This window comes from Poecilia formosa, unplaced genomic scaffold, assembly GCF_000485575.1.
Source record: "Poecilia formosa unplaced genomic scaffold, Poecilia_formosa-5.1.2 Scaffold172, whole genome shotgun sequence".
NCBI lineage: Eukaryota > Metazoa > Chordata > Actinopteri > Cyprinodontiformes > Poeciliidae > Poecilia > Poecilia formosa.
The window spans coordinates 1,231,406-1,248,624 of record NW_006800111.1 but is presented as its reverse complement, the minus strand read 5'-3'; the positions used below and the strand labels follow the sequence as shown (position 1 = coordinate 1,248,624).

The 17,219-nt window shown below is 39.6% G+C and overlaps 2 protein-coding genes across 3 annotated transcripts; one reads left to right on the top strand and one right to left on the bottom strand.

The window, feature by feature from the left end:
• Nucleotides 1-362: 362 nt before the first annotated feature.
• On the bottom strand, nt 363-2,339 carry LOC103147012 (leucine-rich repeat extensin-like protein 5). Its single transcript, XM_016677997.1, has 5 exons — nt 2,263-2,339; nt 2,002-2,065; nt 1,681-1,725; nt 1,346-1,494; nt 363-1,230 (listed from the first exon to the last, which is right to left on the bottom strand). Exons 1-5 carry the CDS (start codon nt 2,278-2,280, stop codon nt 571-573), a joined length of 936 nt encoding a protein of 311 aa, XP_016533483.1. The 5' UTR covers nt 2,281-2,339; the 3' UTR covers nt 363-570.
• A 2,846-nt stretch (nt 2,340-5,185) lies between these two features.
• Nucleotides 5,186-15,752, top strand: pcyt1aa (phosphate cytidylyltransferase 1A, choline a). 2 transcript variants are annotated; one of them, XM_016678038.1, is made up of 9 exons: nt 5,186-5,521; nt 8,029-8,139; nt 8,507-8,606; nt 8,777-8,893; nt 10,676-10,827; nt 10,947-11,025; nt 11,386-11,528; nt 11,659-11,847; nt 14,246-15,752. In XM_016678038.1, the coding sequence occupies exons 2-9, from the start codon at nt 8,029-8,031 to the stop codon at nt 14,483-14,485; spliced, it is 1,131 nt and encodes a 376-aa protein (XP_016533524.1). In that variant the 5' UTR covers nt 5,186-5,521; the 3' UTR covers nt 14,486-15,752. The 2 variants fall into 2 exon arrangements, with proteins under 2 accessions (XP_016533524.1, XP_007565206.1); XM_007565144.2 differs by having other exon boundaries at nt 5,187-5,521; nt 8,029-8,142.
• The last annotated feature ends 1,467 nt before the right edge of the window (nt 15,753-17,219 follow it).

Below are 17,219 nucleotides of genomic sequence, written 5' to 3'. Positions count from 1 at the left end.
AAAAATGCTCAAGCTCATTTAGATTGGAGATAACGAGTGCTGCCTGTTGCTGTGATAATTTGCCTTAACAACTTTAGGAAAACTCCCCCATGACTACCATGGTTTCATGCACAACGGACCGTCTTAGAGACACTGATGTCCTGACATACCGTACCTTGCAAAACATATTAAAGTTGTAGTTTCCTGTTACACATAGATTTTTTTTTTTTGTCTAATCTATGAGTTAGAAGACGTATCTTACACATTGGAAGAAAAAGATAAAAAATAGAAATTGCTAGAATTAAGACATTGCTTTATTTTACTGCTATATAAAATATAAAGGGATGTTCTGTCAACTGCATAGAAATAAAAACCCCTGTAAAGGCATTTGTCTGATAGGCATTTTTATTCATTTATGTTTTCATGTGAACAGAGGTTATTGTGCATTGGTCACTCACATTGTATAGGCACTGTATTGTTTTTTTTGTTTTTTTTCATCTGAGAAATTGTGTAATATTTGCAGCTTAACCTGCATTACTGAACCATACTCTTGTTTTGGTCTGGCTGTCGATCGATTTGAACAGTCTGTTTTTATTGTGGATCCGGAGCTGGCTCAGCATAACGGTAGGGGTCATACAGGTCACTTTTGAAGTCATAAGGGTCAAAATAAGGGCCGGGCCTCTTCTTTTTAGCTACATTTAAAACAACAGGAACATTCCCTTCATCTGTTGTTTCTTCGTCTGGTGCTACAGGGGATGATGCTTCCTGCGCAGGATGGGGAGGCTGGTCGACGAGGCAGTCTGGATCCCAGTACGGGTCACAGTCGTATTCCATCCCCTTCTTGGTGACCGGTGGAGGGACGGGTGGGACAGCCTTTCCAGGAGCAGGAGTGGCTGGGGTTGGTTGAGATGGGGTAATATTTCTAACCCCCTCTTCTTTTGTAGCACTGCATGCAAGGTTGAGTCTGGGGTCACATAGTATTGGGACAGCTCCCGTCGGCAGGTAGACAATCCGAGGTTTGCACAGAGGGTCCCTGGGGTTGCACAGATAGAACTTCTCAGCGTTCTCCAGCGGGTCTGGAGTGGGAGCCGGGGCGGTGGGGGGTGCAGGAGGGCGAGTTGTTGTAGCTGGTACTGCAGTGCTGGTTGCAGCACCCATTTTGTTTTGGTAGCTGGCAGCGTCGGGCCCATAGTTCAGCTCCAGGTGACGCATCTGCTGATACAACATCCGGATCCGGTCTATCTCATAAAGCTGAAACCAAGAGGGACGTTAGAGGAAAAATGTAACATTGACGCAGATAAAACCCATGAAATTCAGCGATCGTTCAAGCTTATTTCAATCAGGGCTCTGAGTGTCGTCAACTTACTCCTTCAACGTGTCCGATGCTGTTGTAGAAGCTGTAGTAGGACTGAAAGTCGGGGTCACTTTGGTACCATTTAGGATCAGCGTTCCTCTTGGGTCGAAAGTTCGCCAAGAAATCGTTGGCTTTAGCGGAACCGATCCGGACAGGATTTGCTTTGGAGGGGGAAAGAGGATTGTCGGAAGACAAAATGGAAATTGGTTTAGATTTCATATTTTTTTTAAATTACAGATAAAATCTTTAGGTGGACTTGAGAAATGTACTCATGTTAAGGTATTTCTTTTATTTTCACTTTCACACATGAATCTGATCACGGTTTGAAATGGTAGCAGATGAAATACCATCAGGGGGCTTTACTTTCGTCAGAGACGTTGCTCCTATGAAACCTAAAGGGACGACAGGTATTTTAAGCTAAGCGCCAAAAATAAAAGAAAATGAAATTAAAGATTCAGTAAACACATGTGACTACATGAACAAGACTTCAAGATAAGCAGAAAACAAAGGCAGTAAAAATGACTCTAAGCTTGAATAAGGACAAAGATTATTGTGTCTTATTTGGTTTGTTTTTTTTCTTTTATGCTTAAAATCTTTTACATGCATTTAAAGGCGGTTTATTTTTGCAGGACAATATAGGAATTATACTAATAATCTTACTGACAGACCTGGCATTACCAGCAGGCAGCAGAGTTTTCTCAATAATGAAGCCAGGAAAACCACCTCTGACATCTGGAATTACATTAGCACACCAATAAATTCATATAATTTCACAATTTGTTTTCTATCAGTGTTCATCAGAGTTTGTCCCAAAAAGTTAAAAACATATCTTCATCTCTCTCTCTCTCTCTCTCTCTCTCTCACCCTCTTTCTCTCTCTCTCTTTCATTTTTTTAAAGCATGATTTCACAATAAATGTAGCGCGCTTACCTTTTGCTCCATCTTCATGTTTCTGCTCTCATCCTCAGCTGCACATCACTGGACATCAGAATCGCCAAGGAAAATCGGGCCTTCTGATTGGATGGCTTGCCAAAGCCAGAGGGCCAAACTCCACCCATTCTGCATTTTTTCTTCAAATGGGTTGGGGTGGAGGGGGATTCATTAGACCAGTGCACATAAAACACCAGCATATAACCAGCTTCAAACAAAATAGGAGCTCCCATAAAGCAACAAGAGTGCTGTTGCAGCAGAAGAGCCACATGCGGCAAAGGTAGCTCAACTTCTTTGCGAGACCTTCTTAAAGCGTACGACTGACAAAAAGAGTCACTCAAGCGTCATAGTCAATAAAAATAAGAAAGTAAAACAATTATGTTGGAGAGAAACACGTATTTTATGCCTGCTTCAATGGGTTGATTGTGTCCCGCCATCAGAGAGTTCCCCTACAGGTAACAATTTTCTCCCTGCGAGGTACACAGCTGGACATGGCTTTTTAACTGCGGTTAAAAGGGGGGAGAAGCTGAGTCAACTATAGTGTAAGTTGCCTGGAAATATGCAGGAATAATGGGTTTGCACAAAGAACAAGCCAATGTAACACAGGTTGGTACATTTGTTTATGAATCCCGAACAACTTGCTTTAATCAAAGTATTTAAAATAAAAGATGAATGATATGAACCCTATTAAATGATCCAACATTTAGGCCATTATGTAATTTTTTTATTTTTTATTTTTTACATTTGCCCCATTACGATCACAAGCCTTAATTTAATTTACTAGGATTTTAGGTGATGGACTGGCACAAAGTGGTGCTTAGTCCTGTTTAATCTTGGAGTATAGGAGAACATTGTTCTGTTTTATTTACTCTGTTCATGTGGTTCAACCCCACCCAAATGGGAGTGTCGCAGAAACTCATTAACTAGTTGGTCAGCCCAATCTCTTTGATGTTAGAAAGTCAATAGAAAGTGACTCTTTGTGTAGAATCTTCCAAAACACGACTGCCTGTGATTTGCTTTTTGATTGTAACCCGATTCCCCATTTGAGAAAGGACCGGACCACTGTTTGAGCCAACACATATATGTTGTCATTCCTGTTAATAATTGATCAATTCTGCATACACTCTCATATGTGATTTCTCTCTCTGCAGAGATCTTGAACAGTCGGGGCCATATCGACATGGAGAACGGGTACGGCGCAACCGTAAACCGATGAACATTCAAACATCCATGCATCCATGTAGGAGTCAAAACAAACATAGAAGGGAGTGTCCTGGTAAGATGAGATATGGACTTTCTGGGCAATATACGCAACATTTTGGGTGAAGATAAATAATTAGAACGGACATAGTTGGTGGTAGTATCATGCTGTGGGGATGTGTTTTATCAACACACATAAAAAGGAGCAACAAGATGGATGTACGATTGCTAAAACTTTAGCTGTCGGTGTTTGGATCTAGAGCAAAACACCATACAAACATGAAAGAGTGTAGCTTTATTTATTAATGTTTAAATCACCTCTGTGTTTGTCACTTCAACTGCAGAGCAAATCCCATCTATCAGAGCAGCAGGTGAGGCTGTGATCAAAGAGACCCAGAGAGAGACAGAGCGTCTGAGGGTTTCTGCCAGGTGGCTAATGGTTAACATGGTCCTATAATTGCTCAGTTGACATGACAGAAATGGAAGGGTCTTCTCTTTAAATCATATACATTTATTTCAACTGCCTCACACCATAAATCTGCCAATATTGCTTAACCGTGCCCTCCGCAGCACAATATTTTGTCATATTTGAATAGATAGCACAGGATCACTGTTTTACTTCCTGTACAACACCTTTTGTTGCACAACACTGAAGGCAGCAATCATCATAACATCCATCCCTGTGAACTTTAAATTACACCTTTCCCTGACGCTCTCTGCAGGACATACGTTTTTCTCTAATACCCAACTTTTATATGCATCTCTGTTCAAACACTCCTAAATTATACTACTGCACCTTTGGAATGCAATAATCTTGAGGGTTTGTTTAATGACCTTTAGAAAGAGTCGGGAATTTAAGAAGTAAAAATTTAAGACTGTATGTTCTGTGCTTCACCTGTAAGAAGTTATGGAGCTACAAAAAACACTGCATTGGGTGAAAATGACTTAAATTTGTAGACAGGTAAATAAAATGTAATAAATTACAGTTTAACTTTGTAGGACATAGCACTTATTGTGAAATGAAGCAAAACATAGCAATAAACAACTGTAATGACTTTTTGGGAGTGTTTTATTGAGTTATTTGACTTGGCAATAGTCCTTATTGTTTCTGCTACACAAAACCGCTCAAGCAACTATAACTATAGTAACTATTGAATAATGTGGAATTGATATTGAATCTTTTCTTTCAATATCAAAAAAGATTTGTTAGTGAGATCTTCTGTAAGGAAAAGTTTTGTCAATATTGTATCTATCTGTTATTCATTCATTAATCCATGATTACGTTTTACCCAACTTTGACCTTTGAATTGTCCAGACTCAAAAAACAAATGCATTTCCCCTTATTTCTAGCTACAGAGTCATATCCAGAAATATTAAATGAGTTGGAAAATTGGGACTTGGTAGAAAATGGGTGAATAAGCAGATAGAGCTAAAAGCTAGATTTCACAAGACTCATTTTAAAATTTTGCAAAAACATCTGCTCAAACACACAAAAAACATATATTTTTATTATATGCTTTGAAAACCACATATTGTTTTTTCTTCCACTTTTGCTATCTGCTGCTTTGGAGTAGTCTGTCATAAGACTCTTACAAGATATATTGAAGTTTGAAGTAAGAATCCTTAAGCAAGGCCGAGCATTTGCATGCATAAAACATTATATCCACTAGACGGCGCCACAACAAAAACAGTTAACCGGAAACGCGTTGTTTGGTATTTCCTGTTAGGATGTCTTAGGTTTGTAGTTCTTGTGTTGGTGACCTGTCAGCGTTGTAGTACAGGCTGTCACTGCTAATACACTATCCATCTTCTCGGCGGTCGCTTAGTTGTCGCCACCGACGCAGCCGGAACCGGTTCTTTGGTCGCTCATGGAGTTTTATTCACGCTAATGATGTCAGATGAGCACCTAGCTAACGGTTTAAGCTAACTAACTTAGCCACACAACTTGACAGCTAGCTTTCGAAGGCGGCTAGCGGCGTTAGCTAAGACCACTGGCAGGACGAGGTGTTGGAATCCGCCCACCCTTTTAAATCAGGGTTCCGGGACAAAGGAGTGCACGGTAAGTTGGCAACAACTTGAGACAGTTTTTAAATCTTAAGCCAATATCGCAGGTCGAGTGTTTGGTGTTTTAAATTAAATGAAGCTTTAATGTAAACAACCAACAGGTCAGGGTTTTAACGGCTGATCTACTCAAGCAGTGCCACCAGAATAACCACTCCGTCAGCTGCTTTTGATCACTTTCAGACCGAGGGAAGAGTTTACCTTTTTGCAATCATATATTAATTTTTAAATCTGCAAAAATGTGCCAGTGATATTTCACTCCTATCGAGAAAAATGTTGGGAAATGCAGCTGAAGCCCTCAGACTGGATAGGTGGCGATCAGCAAGACAGAAGAACTTATTAGAAATATTTCTGTATTAAAGAGGCAAACATGTTTAATGTCTGATTTCCAGGGGGGGAAAGCTGTCCTGAAACATTTTTTTTAGTCCTACAGTGTTTTTCCACTTTCAAAGATATCAGTAAGCTCATTATTAAAAAACAACCATCTCAGTTTGGCTCAGTAAACCCTATTACATGAAGCTAAAAGCCCCCAAAGCCCCCTGCCCTTGTTCGCTTCTTTTTGTGGTCAGATAAGACTTTGGCACCATCTCTTGTTCCTTTCTTATTATAGCAGTCAGTTTCAATGAGAATGACATCTGCTGTTCTTGTAAATCTCCTGTCAGTGTGGGAGCCCTGCAGAACTTCCTGCTGCAGCTAAAAGAAAAGAGAGTAGAGGGGTGGGAGGGAACACTTGTACAAGTTGCCCAGTGTGAGATCGGGTCACCATCACCACCTGGAACGTGTACTGTTACATTATTTACCGATAACACTTAGTCACACTCTCATAACTTGTGGATTTCAGCAAACATTGACGTCCAGCAAAAAAATAAAATAAAATAAAAAAAGTGATAGGTGTAAATAATGAAGTATGGTTATTATGTAAATACAAGATAAGGAAATGGCGTATGAATGGTGACCACTCCCTTTAATCGACTTTTGGCTTCTGTTTTAGTGGTGTGATGGAATGTGAGGAATGGGGCAGAGTCGCAACCCATAACACAGGAACCCTTGCAATGTTATGCATGCACTGAGTTACTTGCTTTTGCTGTTATCTGACATATAGATTGGAGGAGTGTGGGAGTTGGGATCACAGACAGATTTAAAACTCTGCTCCAGAGGTCAGCAACCTCTGTGATCCCAACCGGCATTTCTGCCCTCACCTACTTAAAATAGAAAATGCCCAGGCCTGCAAAACCCTCTCGAGTTTTGTAAATATATTCCATCTAAAAATGGTTTATGCCATTGTAAAATCAAATAACCAGCAACTATTGTATTTTTATTTTTGCTTTTGTAGAGTAGAGAAGCATAAAACTTTTACAATGAGACGAAAATTATAATTTCTCACAAATCCTATGTGGCTTCTGGACGTTTTGCGTACAGGCTGACAAAGTCGCTGACCAATCCAGGCTGTAATTTGATCGCATTCATTCAGTGAGACGGGAAAATATCCGAGCAGTTTTATTAATAAACTCTTATAAGCGCTGCAGCAATTAGTGCCTCCAGCAACTCCTTCAAAGTAAATGTGGGTGATTCATTTTATTTAACCTATGCTTTACTTGTTTTTTGAGATGATCGGAATTTATGGAAACTTTTAATTCAAGATTACCGACTTACTGTTTCCGTAATGTGTAATTATAGCATTATGACAGAGGCCTGTTTCTTTTTTTTGAAACTGCCATGTGTCATTTTGTCACCAAAACAGGATGGTAGAAGATGTGAGGAAACCTCCACAGCAAAGCAAGACTTCCTGTGTGTGTTATTGGTTTGTTTTAAGTGTCAAAAGATAAACTGGGAGGTAAACTACAGATGTTGGAACTGTCTTTTTAATTAATAAAATACTATCAGTGTTTTTCTAAAGCAAACCCACGTTAAAAAAATGTCTAGAAGGACATTTAACAATCTGTAGCCCTAAATACAACACCTCTGAGCAAAATCAGTTTTTATTTTAAATCTAGTAAAAACTGGAAGTTATTTATTGTTTTTGTTTTAATATGCATATAAATGTAATCAGAAAATAAAAATTATCTAATGCATAAGTGCATCACTTCTCAGTCAGACATTTTAGAAAAAGAAAAAAAAAATCATCCTTTGCCCCCCGACATAAAAACAAAAAATGTATTAGTTCTGTTTTTATTTATTTTCTAAATATCACTACGAGTTTATTCTCGTTTTGTTTAATTTTGTATTTAGTCAAATAGAAGGCTAAAGAGCACGACTCGCATTGCGTTTTTCTCTACTGGGCCAAAGTTCACCAAGCACATGACAGCCTCCGTAGCGTCACAGCTGTCCAGATTTGCAGTCAGTCCAGTCTTCTAAAATTATGCATTCGTGCCCCCGGCATTGCCTCCTGACGCAGCATGAAGTTGAGGGCGTGTATCTGTGCGGCGTGTTTTAAAGGATGCGGTACGCCCGAGTGTGTGAACTGTGGCGCGTTTTAGACATACATCTCTTTGCCTGTGAGCCCAGATGGCGGCCCAGAGCTCCAACGAGCTGGTGATGTCCAGGAAAAGAAAAAGAGACGGCTCCAACGGGGAGACGGAAGAGGGGGAACGACTTGGGAAAATCCCCAGATGTACCGTGGTGAGTCAGCTCCGTCTTTCAGCTTTTAATTTTTTGAAATGTGCCTGACTTGTGTTTTCTGTTCGCCCAACGTGCTCTGCTGATTCCTTTATGTTCCAAGCGTTGCAAATGGCATTAGGCAGCAGAGTTTCAAAAGTGCTGCTGATCTCTGTTAAGAAGTGCTCAGTTCAAACACATGACCATTTATTACCACATCCTTATGCTTTGTTAAAGGGAAAAACATTACAAAACTAGAGCAAAAGCAACATTTTTCCTGCTTGAGGGTGATGCTAGTGAATCATTTTGGGTTAATCTAAAGGACATTGATTGTATTACAAATGTATATATATATTTTTTTTCCCCCACACACATTTGGATGGTTTAGGGACTGAAAAACCCTGCGCCTTTTGCCGATGAGCTCGAGCCAGCTGATAAAAAACCTTACCAGAGAGTCACCATGGAAGAGGCAAAGAAGGGAACACCGCGTGAGTTTCACATCAACTCCCTGCTTTTTGACTTCATTCGTACTGTGCCGCCGTCTCTGGTTTTTGTTAACTTGTGTTGGGCGTCTGCAAGTTTCCTCTCTGTCCTTATTGCCTTCACCTCCAGTGGCTCGTTTATTAATTCCTCTCTTGTCTTGTTTCTCTCCCTCCAGTCAGCAGACCCGTCCGAGTCTATGCAGATGGCATCTTTGATGTTTTCCACTCAGGTCACGCCAGAGCTCTGATGCAGGCGAAGCGCCTCTTTCCAAACTCGCATCTTATCGTCGGAGGTGAGTCGAGTGTAAAAGTCTGGATTTTGGGTAAACTTAACCGTGACGTGGCAAGGAAAGGACAAAACTTTGCACATATTGAGACTTTTTGCACACTAAATGATCATTTAAAGTCTAAATGAAACTTAAATGACAGTAAGCCGTGCTTTTAACATAAAAATGCCTTCTTCTGAGTGTGCTTACAGAATTTGAAAAATATGGAAAAAATAAATCCAGGCGCATTGTGATCCATGCTTCAAGTGGATTAACGATTAAAACAACATTCTTTGCAAACATACATTTTTGTTTACCCTTAGAATAACATCCAGGAGAAACCGATTCGTTTGTACATTTTGGAGCACAGGTTTGCAATATCTAAGTAAATAATACAGTAATAACTTAGTAAGGGAAGGGGAACACCATCTAGATTTGGAAAATTAATGACTTGATGAGAAAAAAAATACCACATCTTTTCGATATTTACATGAAGCAATAAGCTCGTGTGTTTTTTAGATTCACGGTAAAATAAAATTGGATTAAAAAAAAAAAAGCTCTTGGTCAATCTTATATTGAGCAATTTCAGGTTTATTCTCTCATTACATGCACATTGGAGAATTCAGATGGTTGTCATGGTAACAAGCTTCTAAAAGATGTTACATCCTGATGTTTGATCTCTGAACAGAGAGAGATGGCAGATAAAAGTACCAATAGCTTTTTTATAGAAAAATAAAATATCTGGACTAGTTTACTAAGGAAACTTGGCAAAGTTTATTTTTTGTCATTCTCTCATACAAACTAATGTAAGGTTTCAAGTGGGAAGAGCTGCAGTTTGTTTATCTTCTAAAAAAGGAGGTAATTGGTGATAAAAGCATCAGAAGCACCGGTTTATATAATCAAATGCAGAAACGTGATCACAAATCCAAATCTTTACCTTTTGGATATAGTACCTTCCTCAGCTGAAATAATGAAATATATTCCAATTCATGTATCTGCAATTTCTTTATAAAGCCTATAAAACACCATGCATATTTCTCTGTAGTTGTGTAATATGACTTCCTGCTTGATTATTTACTTTTTTCCTATGAGGATTTTGGTGTCAAACGTCCTTAAACGCAGCTTTTCTTTTCCTTGCATGTAAAACGCTAACTTCCACAGCAGTTCTTTACTCATGCTTCTGAGAGTGTTCTGGGCTTATGTTAGATGGATGTTTTCTGTCAAGAGTATTTGCAAAGCAAATAAAGAAGATTGTTTAGGTTCAGCTTTCCATATCCAGACCTACACAACCCACATTGCTATCATCATAAAAGCTGAAACTGCACAGCTCAGGAGAGTTGGCAAATCAACAATATGAAGTCCTATAGAAAGATTACTGAGAACAATTTAATGATGAAAAATGTATTTCACTATGTCATTTCAATAGAGTACAAATATTTCGGCGGTGAAACTGTTCGGGATAAATCAACATTATGCCACCCGCTGATATAATTTGACATCTGCACAAGATTTAATCTTAGTTGAATGTTTTAGAGGAAAACAGGCATTTACAATTTAGGCATTTTGTAAACTAAACATTAATTTAGATACTTAGTAGATAAACAAAAGTTAAGTATAATTTATCATAACTATATCCACTAGGTGGCAGTAAAGTGAATCCAATATGATCTTTGGTATGTGTAGATTAGGCATCAACAGGCATTAGGAGGTTTTACATACACCAGCTTGGTTGTGTGGGGAGTTTTTGCAACACTACTCCTAAAGGGGTTAACCCAGTGATTTAATGTAAACATTTCCTTGGTTTCACAGTCTGCAGTGATGAGCTCACCCACAAATACAAGGGCTTCACTGTGATGAACGAGGATGAGCGTTACGACGCCATCAGACACTGCCGCTACGTGGACGAAGTGGTGCGAAACGCTCCCTGGACGTTAACACCAGAGTTCCTTGCAAAACATCGCGTGAGTTTTTAACACAAAGACACATGCGAGTGAAACGACTGTCTGGATTCTTGTTCTCGAGCAAACCATCAATCCGAATCTGCTCTGATGAATGATGTGTGTCTTAATGCCCTGTTCAGATTGATTTTGTGGCCCACGATGACATCCCGTATTCATCAGCAGGGAGTGATGACGTGTACAAGCACATTAAAGAAGCAGGTGAGTCATGGTGGCAAAGGAAATGGATGATGTACCCTGCAAAGATTTAAGTTTTTTCTTTTTGTTTGACACAATGGATGCTGGGCTTCATGTATGCGTTTCCTCTGGGTTAAATGCTTTAAACCCCCTGGAATACACACAATGTTCTGAAAACCTCTGATTGTTGAAATGACAAATGTGCAATTTTGGTTACAATGTGTTGCAAAAGCATTTATGCTAGTCTCTTGAACTTTTTCAGTAAGAACCAGTCAAACCAAAATTGAACTTCCTGTCCCACAAACCTTACATGCTGAGGAAGAGTAACGCTGAACTTCGCCCTAAACAATGTGGGAACATTCTTCTCATGGTCCATTTCTGCAGGCATGTTTGCTCCCACCCAGCGGACAGAGGGCATCTCCACCTCTGACATCATCACTCGCATCGTCCGCGACTACGACGTGTACGTCAGACGCAACCTGCAGCGAGGTTACACAGCCAAAGAACTCAACGTCAGCTTCATCAACGTACGATTTTTCTGCTTCGTCACAGACGTGGCCGCCTCCATGGCTTCGTCCTCTGCTGTCTCACCGTTTCCAAGAAGGTCAAGAAAAACAATCTCTCTAAATAACCAAATAACTGCTGTTCTCACACCAGGAGAAGAAGTACCACCTGCAGGAGCGCGTCGATAAGGTAAAGAGGAAGGTGCGTGATGTGGAGGAGAAGAGCAAAGAGTTCGTCCAGAAGGTGGAGGAGAAGAGCATCGACCTCATCCAGAAATGGGAGGAGAAGTCCAGGGAGTTCATTGGCAACTTCTTGCAGATGTTCGGCCCTGAGGGAGCTCTGGTGAGCACGCTGCTCGTTTGTGGTTCCAAATCATTGTGTAATCAGCAAAGTTTGTTAAAAAAACGTCGCGGTAACGGTGTAGGGATGCGTTGCTGCGGTCTGAATACTCATCCTTCATACTTGTGTTTTATGATGCCTCGTCGGTACAACAATTGATGGGGATTTGGTTGATGTCTGGTCTCCAAAATCTTAACTAATCTTTTCCAAAAACAATTGAAGGTACAAATTTTCATAAAGGTGAGAACTGAGGAACACATTTCCAATCTAAGCTGGGCCATTGTTTCTGACGAGGACTGGAATGGAATAAGTGAAAATGACCAAAACTGCGACACAGTATGTGACAATCATACGACGTGGTTTACCAGATGGAAAAATCAACATCCTATTTCTATAACAGTTCTCAAACCTGATCGCTATGGAACAGGAGCGTTCAAGTCCAGTCACTGTTCTGCATGTTTACTCTACTTTTCCTGTTCCAAAATACCTAAAGCAAAAGAAAAGAAAAAAAAAAAGTTCCATTACAGAACTGGATGACATGCTGTGGAGATAATTCAGCGTTTTGCAGCCGTGTTATGGGAAAAATCTGTCTTACCAAATATTTTTGCTCTAGTTTCTCGTGAATATATCTCACCACATTTGAAATGAGACAAAACTAACTTAAAAGTAACTTTTCAACAAGATGTAGGAGCTTGTTTTCAAGTCAATAATTTCGTGTTTGTTGCATTGACAGTTTATTTCAAAATAAACTTCCAATCAGACATGTGCTTTTTCATCAATATTAAGGAATTATTGATTCAAAACAAGCTCATACACCTTGCTGTAAAGTACTTGTAAACTAGCTTTGTCTTATTTCAATTATACTAAGATATTTGCAGTAGATCAAAAATACTTGGGTAAAATTTTGTGTCTTTGCAGCGTAGAGAGAGCTCCCACTGTATTATAAACTTGTTAAATGTTGTAGAAAGCTAATCTCACCCCGGGGTCCCAAGTCAGATAAAATCCTCAAAGTACATGTTAACAAATGCTGTGTAAATGTGCACACAGAAAGGAAAAGCTTCATAAGTTTGAATGTTATAATTTTAAGCTAAATCACTCATTTCAGCCACTTATATTTAATCTTGGAAAACACTTATATGCACCGTAACTGTTTGCAAACAACATTGTTTGCTTTTTTTTTCTTTTCTTAGTTCCTTATAAACATAACATTAAAATTAACTCCGGTTCTACCATATCCCAAAATGCAAAGTGTTTTCCTTTTCCTTTCTTTTTGAATTTAGTTCTGTTTTGTTAGTTCTGCTCTGCTTTTCCCCAAGATGAGGAATGCATTTATATCTGAATATTTATGCAGGCAAGCAGATAGAATTTCATGTGAGAACTTGCTGCTGAGCAGCAGGGAGCAGGGAGTGGCGGCCAGCAGAGCGTCGTGTCGATGGATGATAACAAACAGCCAGGGAGTTTCTGTGACCATAGAAACCTGTCTGGAGGTTTCCCTAAAATGAAACGGGGGGAAAACCAATGTACTCTGCAAGAAGCCGATGGGAACATATTTTTAGTTTTCCTCTGATTTCATTATAGGTCACCTCCATCAGGCTACGGTGACGTATGTTGGAAATCAACAAATATTTTGCAGTGCTTTATAATTTTCTTTTTTTTTTTTTTTTTTCGGAGCTCCATGTTCAGTCGGTCAAACTTTATTCATAGAGCACTTTTCATGCTGCAAAGTGATTTGCAGAGGTTAAAAACATGCGGACAGAGATAAAACCACTAGAAAACTGTAGGAATCAAGAGGGACAACGCAAAGGGTAATAATACTAATAATAAGACAAAGAATGAGAGGAGATGAATAAATTGTAAGAGGAGTCAGTAGCAAAGTTTACTTCATGAATGCCAGTGAGGATTAAAACCCTGCTGTAGAGCCGGCCCACTGCATATTCGAGTTATGAGCGCCAAGCTGGCATAATAAAATATATACATAATAAAAAAAAAAAAAGACTAAATTCTATTTCACATTTCTATATTATTTTTATAGTTGTTGCACAAATAATAGGCTGATATCTTCCAGCTGTTGGGGAAATATAAGATATTGTTAACTTGTTTTCTGTACATTTAGTGTTTACAAATAGTTAAAATAGTATAACACACTTAAATGCCACCCTGTATTTTAATATCTTCTCTTTTTTTTTTCCTTTCAAGGTTAAAAATCATTAGCCGTAACAACATTAATATGATGTATGCTAGTTATAAGTGATGCTAAAGACACCATAGACTAGCTTAGGAATGATGAGGCATCTGGTGTTGACATGGGGTGGCCTCAAATGAAAATCTGCTTAGGGCCCCAAAAAAGCTTGGGCCGGCCCTGCCCTGCTGACTGTACACTGAACTCCTCTGTGCCCTACAGAAGCACATGCTGAAGGAGGGCAAGGGCCGCATGCTGCAGGCCATCAGCCCGAGGCAGAGCCCCAACAGCAGCCCCAGCCGAGACGAGCGCTCGCCCTCCCCCACCTTCCGCCTCCCCTTCTTCTCCAAGACCTCCCCTCCGCCCTCGCCGCCCCATCCCAGCGGAGCACGTGGATACCTCATCAGCGAGGACGACGATGAAGACGACGAGGAGGAAGAAGAGGAGGAGGACGACAACTGAACCCAAGTCTGATGACGTCGGCGCCGTCGGGTTGAGTTAGCACTACCAGTAACGAGAGCTGTCAACGCTGGGTGGCCTTCGAGGAGCTCCTGGCTGCGGCTGTTGTTTTTTTGTTTTTTTTTTAAATCGTGTTCATTGATGATTTTTATTGCTATATTTTTTTCTTTTTTTTTTTTTTTGTCTTTTAGCACTTCAGCGTCATGTTACCTTTGACAGCCAGGTTGTTAACAGCTCCTGTTATTTTTTTTAACAGCCAATTCCCATCTTCTCTGTTTCTGTGTACTGGTCAGTAAATTACAACTAGACACCCCGAGTTCTTTGAAAGATAGTTTATGAATCTGTTGCTATTTTTTTTTTTTTCTGTTGGTAATTAGTCACTCACTGTCACGTAGCAATATTTTCAGGTGTTAGCCTTGGTGCACTGCCTCCATCTGTGACTGACTAAGCTTGCATCGTGGCTCCGGGGGACGTTCTGGTTACGGCTTTAGCGGTGGGTGGTGGGTGGTGGGCTCGCTGTGTTTTTTTTGTTTTGTTTGTTTCTTTGTTTTTTGGGTCACTTGTTGCAGCAGAAGGTTTAATATGGATTCACAATCATGACACGGTTTTAATTATCTGCTTATTCGCTGCAGATTTTACCCTCACGCTAACGTTAAAATAAGGCACCCGAAACCAAGAACATCCGATTACATCAGATCTCAGCTGAAACTGAGTATAACATGTCAACCAAGCAGCAGCATTTTTTTTTTCCTGAGTTTTAGCCTGTCTGTGCTGGAGCTTGGTGTGTCCATGTATATGCATGGCATTGTTTGTATGTCAGCATGTTTAGCGTGTCTCTTAACGGCATCTGTCTTGTTACCAGATGCTGGGTTCAGCTTACTAGTTCCCGCATATAGTAAATAAATTAGCTTTGAAATTTTTACTATCTGCTGACGAGAATCGGTCTTTGAAAGACTAGTTTAAAACTAGACGCCTTTAAGCGGCGTGGATGAATGGATGACACTTTTAAATCTTGGTGTGGAAATGTTTATTTTTGTAGCGTTTCATCCCAGTTTGGTTTTTTTTTTTTAAATCTCTCTTTTGTTTTCCCCCCTTATTCTTCCTTGAGCAGAGAATCAATATAAGCAAGGTGCAATTTACATATTGTTTTGTGTCCTGTAAGATTGTCCTACAGATCTGGAGCTGTAAGAAAGTGATTTTAACTTTGATATGTTGTGACAAGACAAAGTATTAGGTTTTTAAATTTCAGAATATACACATTTGTAAAAAAGTTAAGAATAACCCAGTCCAGGTTTAAAGAGTCTACATGTGGTAGTTTTTTTTTTTTAAACTAGAATAGATTAAAGATGCTGGAGGTAGTGAAAAATTTGGTGGAATCGTCCTTTAGCCATTTCCTGGATTGGAAATGGCTAAAGCTGAAGAAACCAACTTCAGCTTTGTCTCAAAAGGCCCTTTTAGTAATTCCCATTTACTTTAGTAAATTAAGCTGGTATGACTTAAATGGTGTACTGCAAGTTTAGTCATTGGCAAATGGGAAGACTGGCATGAGAAACTAAATAAATAAATGTGAAACAGGACTTCCTCTGATGCAGATTGGATGGTTTCATCACTTTGAGTGAGCTGCCCTCCTTCCCCAAATTATTTTTCTTAGATAAGCACAGTTTCCTCGCCATGTGGCTGCTGGGGGGTGGGGAGAACGTGAGTTAAGTATTTTAAATTTGTAGTTCTCCATCTCCAGTGAAAAAGCATGTCGTCTCTGAATTAAAGTGATCTTTTTAGTGATGAAACGTTGACGGATTAGCATCTGTTGGCGTGAACCACCTCTGAAACCTCTGCTAGTACGTGCAGACATGGTTTTCATGTCTACAGTAAAAAAAAATTGATTAAAAGAATCAGTATAGTCTGGAAAGAGGAAAAGCAAATTCTGTCTGGATTCTGGTGCTAAACAACCTAGTCTTGATTTTTTCTTTTTAAAATCAGTAACTTCAGTTCGAGCATGTCGAGGCAAGCCGATAAGAGCCGCAGTTTTAATCATGGTTTGTGTTACGTTTTGAGGTTTGTTTGTCCTGCATCCTGGATGTACAGGAAGAGCAAAGATGCATTAAAACTTGTCTAAAAACATTTTGACTGTCTTGGTTTTAAGGATTCCACACTTAATAGTTCATGCCTGTGTTATCTGTAGGATGAAACAGAATTTGATCATTTATGACATCCCATCTCAAACTAGAATATAATTGAAAAGTTTGGGTGAATAAGTAAATAAATAAAAATACATTCACATACAGCATTTAAAAAAAAGATGGTCCATAGTAAGTTATACGATATTAAGAGACCAATTAGTCTTAAACTGTTGCAGCCTACAAAGTCATGGAGTAAACTGCAAAAAATATTGCAAAGTTGTAATATACAGTTATATTAATGGAAAGTAGCAGCAAGGAGAGCTGGAGCCTTGAGAGGATTGTAAGGCAAAGCCTGTTCAAGAGTCTGGAGGTGTGGACTGAAGCTACCACAGATTTATCAGCACATAAAATTTGCATTTCATTTGGGAATCAAAGAGTGTGGCAAGGGGCAGAATCCACTCTGCTTGACGTCCATTAGAAATGTTGAGTGATGACGTGGGGAGCCGCGTTTCCTGCTGCTGTTGGTCCACACAACACAAATTTTATGACACCCAATGCTTCCTTTAGCTGACGATATTTGTCGATTTCAGTTCCCAGCAGGACATTTCACTTGCCAA

Excerpts from the sequence above, each read along its gene's own strand:
- LOC103147012 (XM_016677997.1), bottom strand. Across the intron at positions 1,726-2,001 it reads CTGCCTGCTGGTAATGCCAG|GTTTCATAGGAGCAACGTCT; the intron begins GTCTGTCAGTAA and ends TCGTCCCTTTAG. Across the intron at positions 1,495-1,680 it reads GAAAGTAAAGCCCCCTGATG|CAAATCCTGTCCGGATCGGT; the intron begins GTATTTCATCTG and ends CCCCCTCCAAAG.
- pcyt1aa (XM_007565144.2), top strand. The coding sequence starts at position 8,029 with ATGGCGGCCCAGAGCTCCAACGAGCTGGTGATGTCCAGGAAAAGAAAA. Across the intron at positions 10,828-10,946 it reads AGTTCCTTGCAAAACATCGC|ATTGATTTTGTGGCCCACGA; the intron begins GTGAGTTTTTAA and ends TGCCCTGTTCAG. Across the intron at positions 11,848-14,245 it reads TCGGCCCTGAGGGAGCTCTG|AAGCACATGCTGAAGGAGGG; the intron begins GTGAGCACGCTG and ends TGTGCCCTACAG.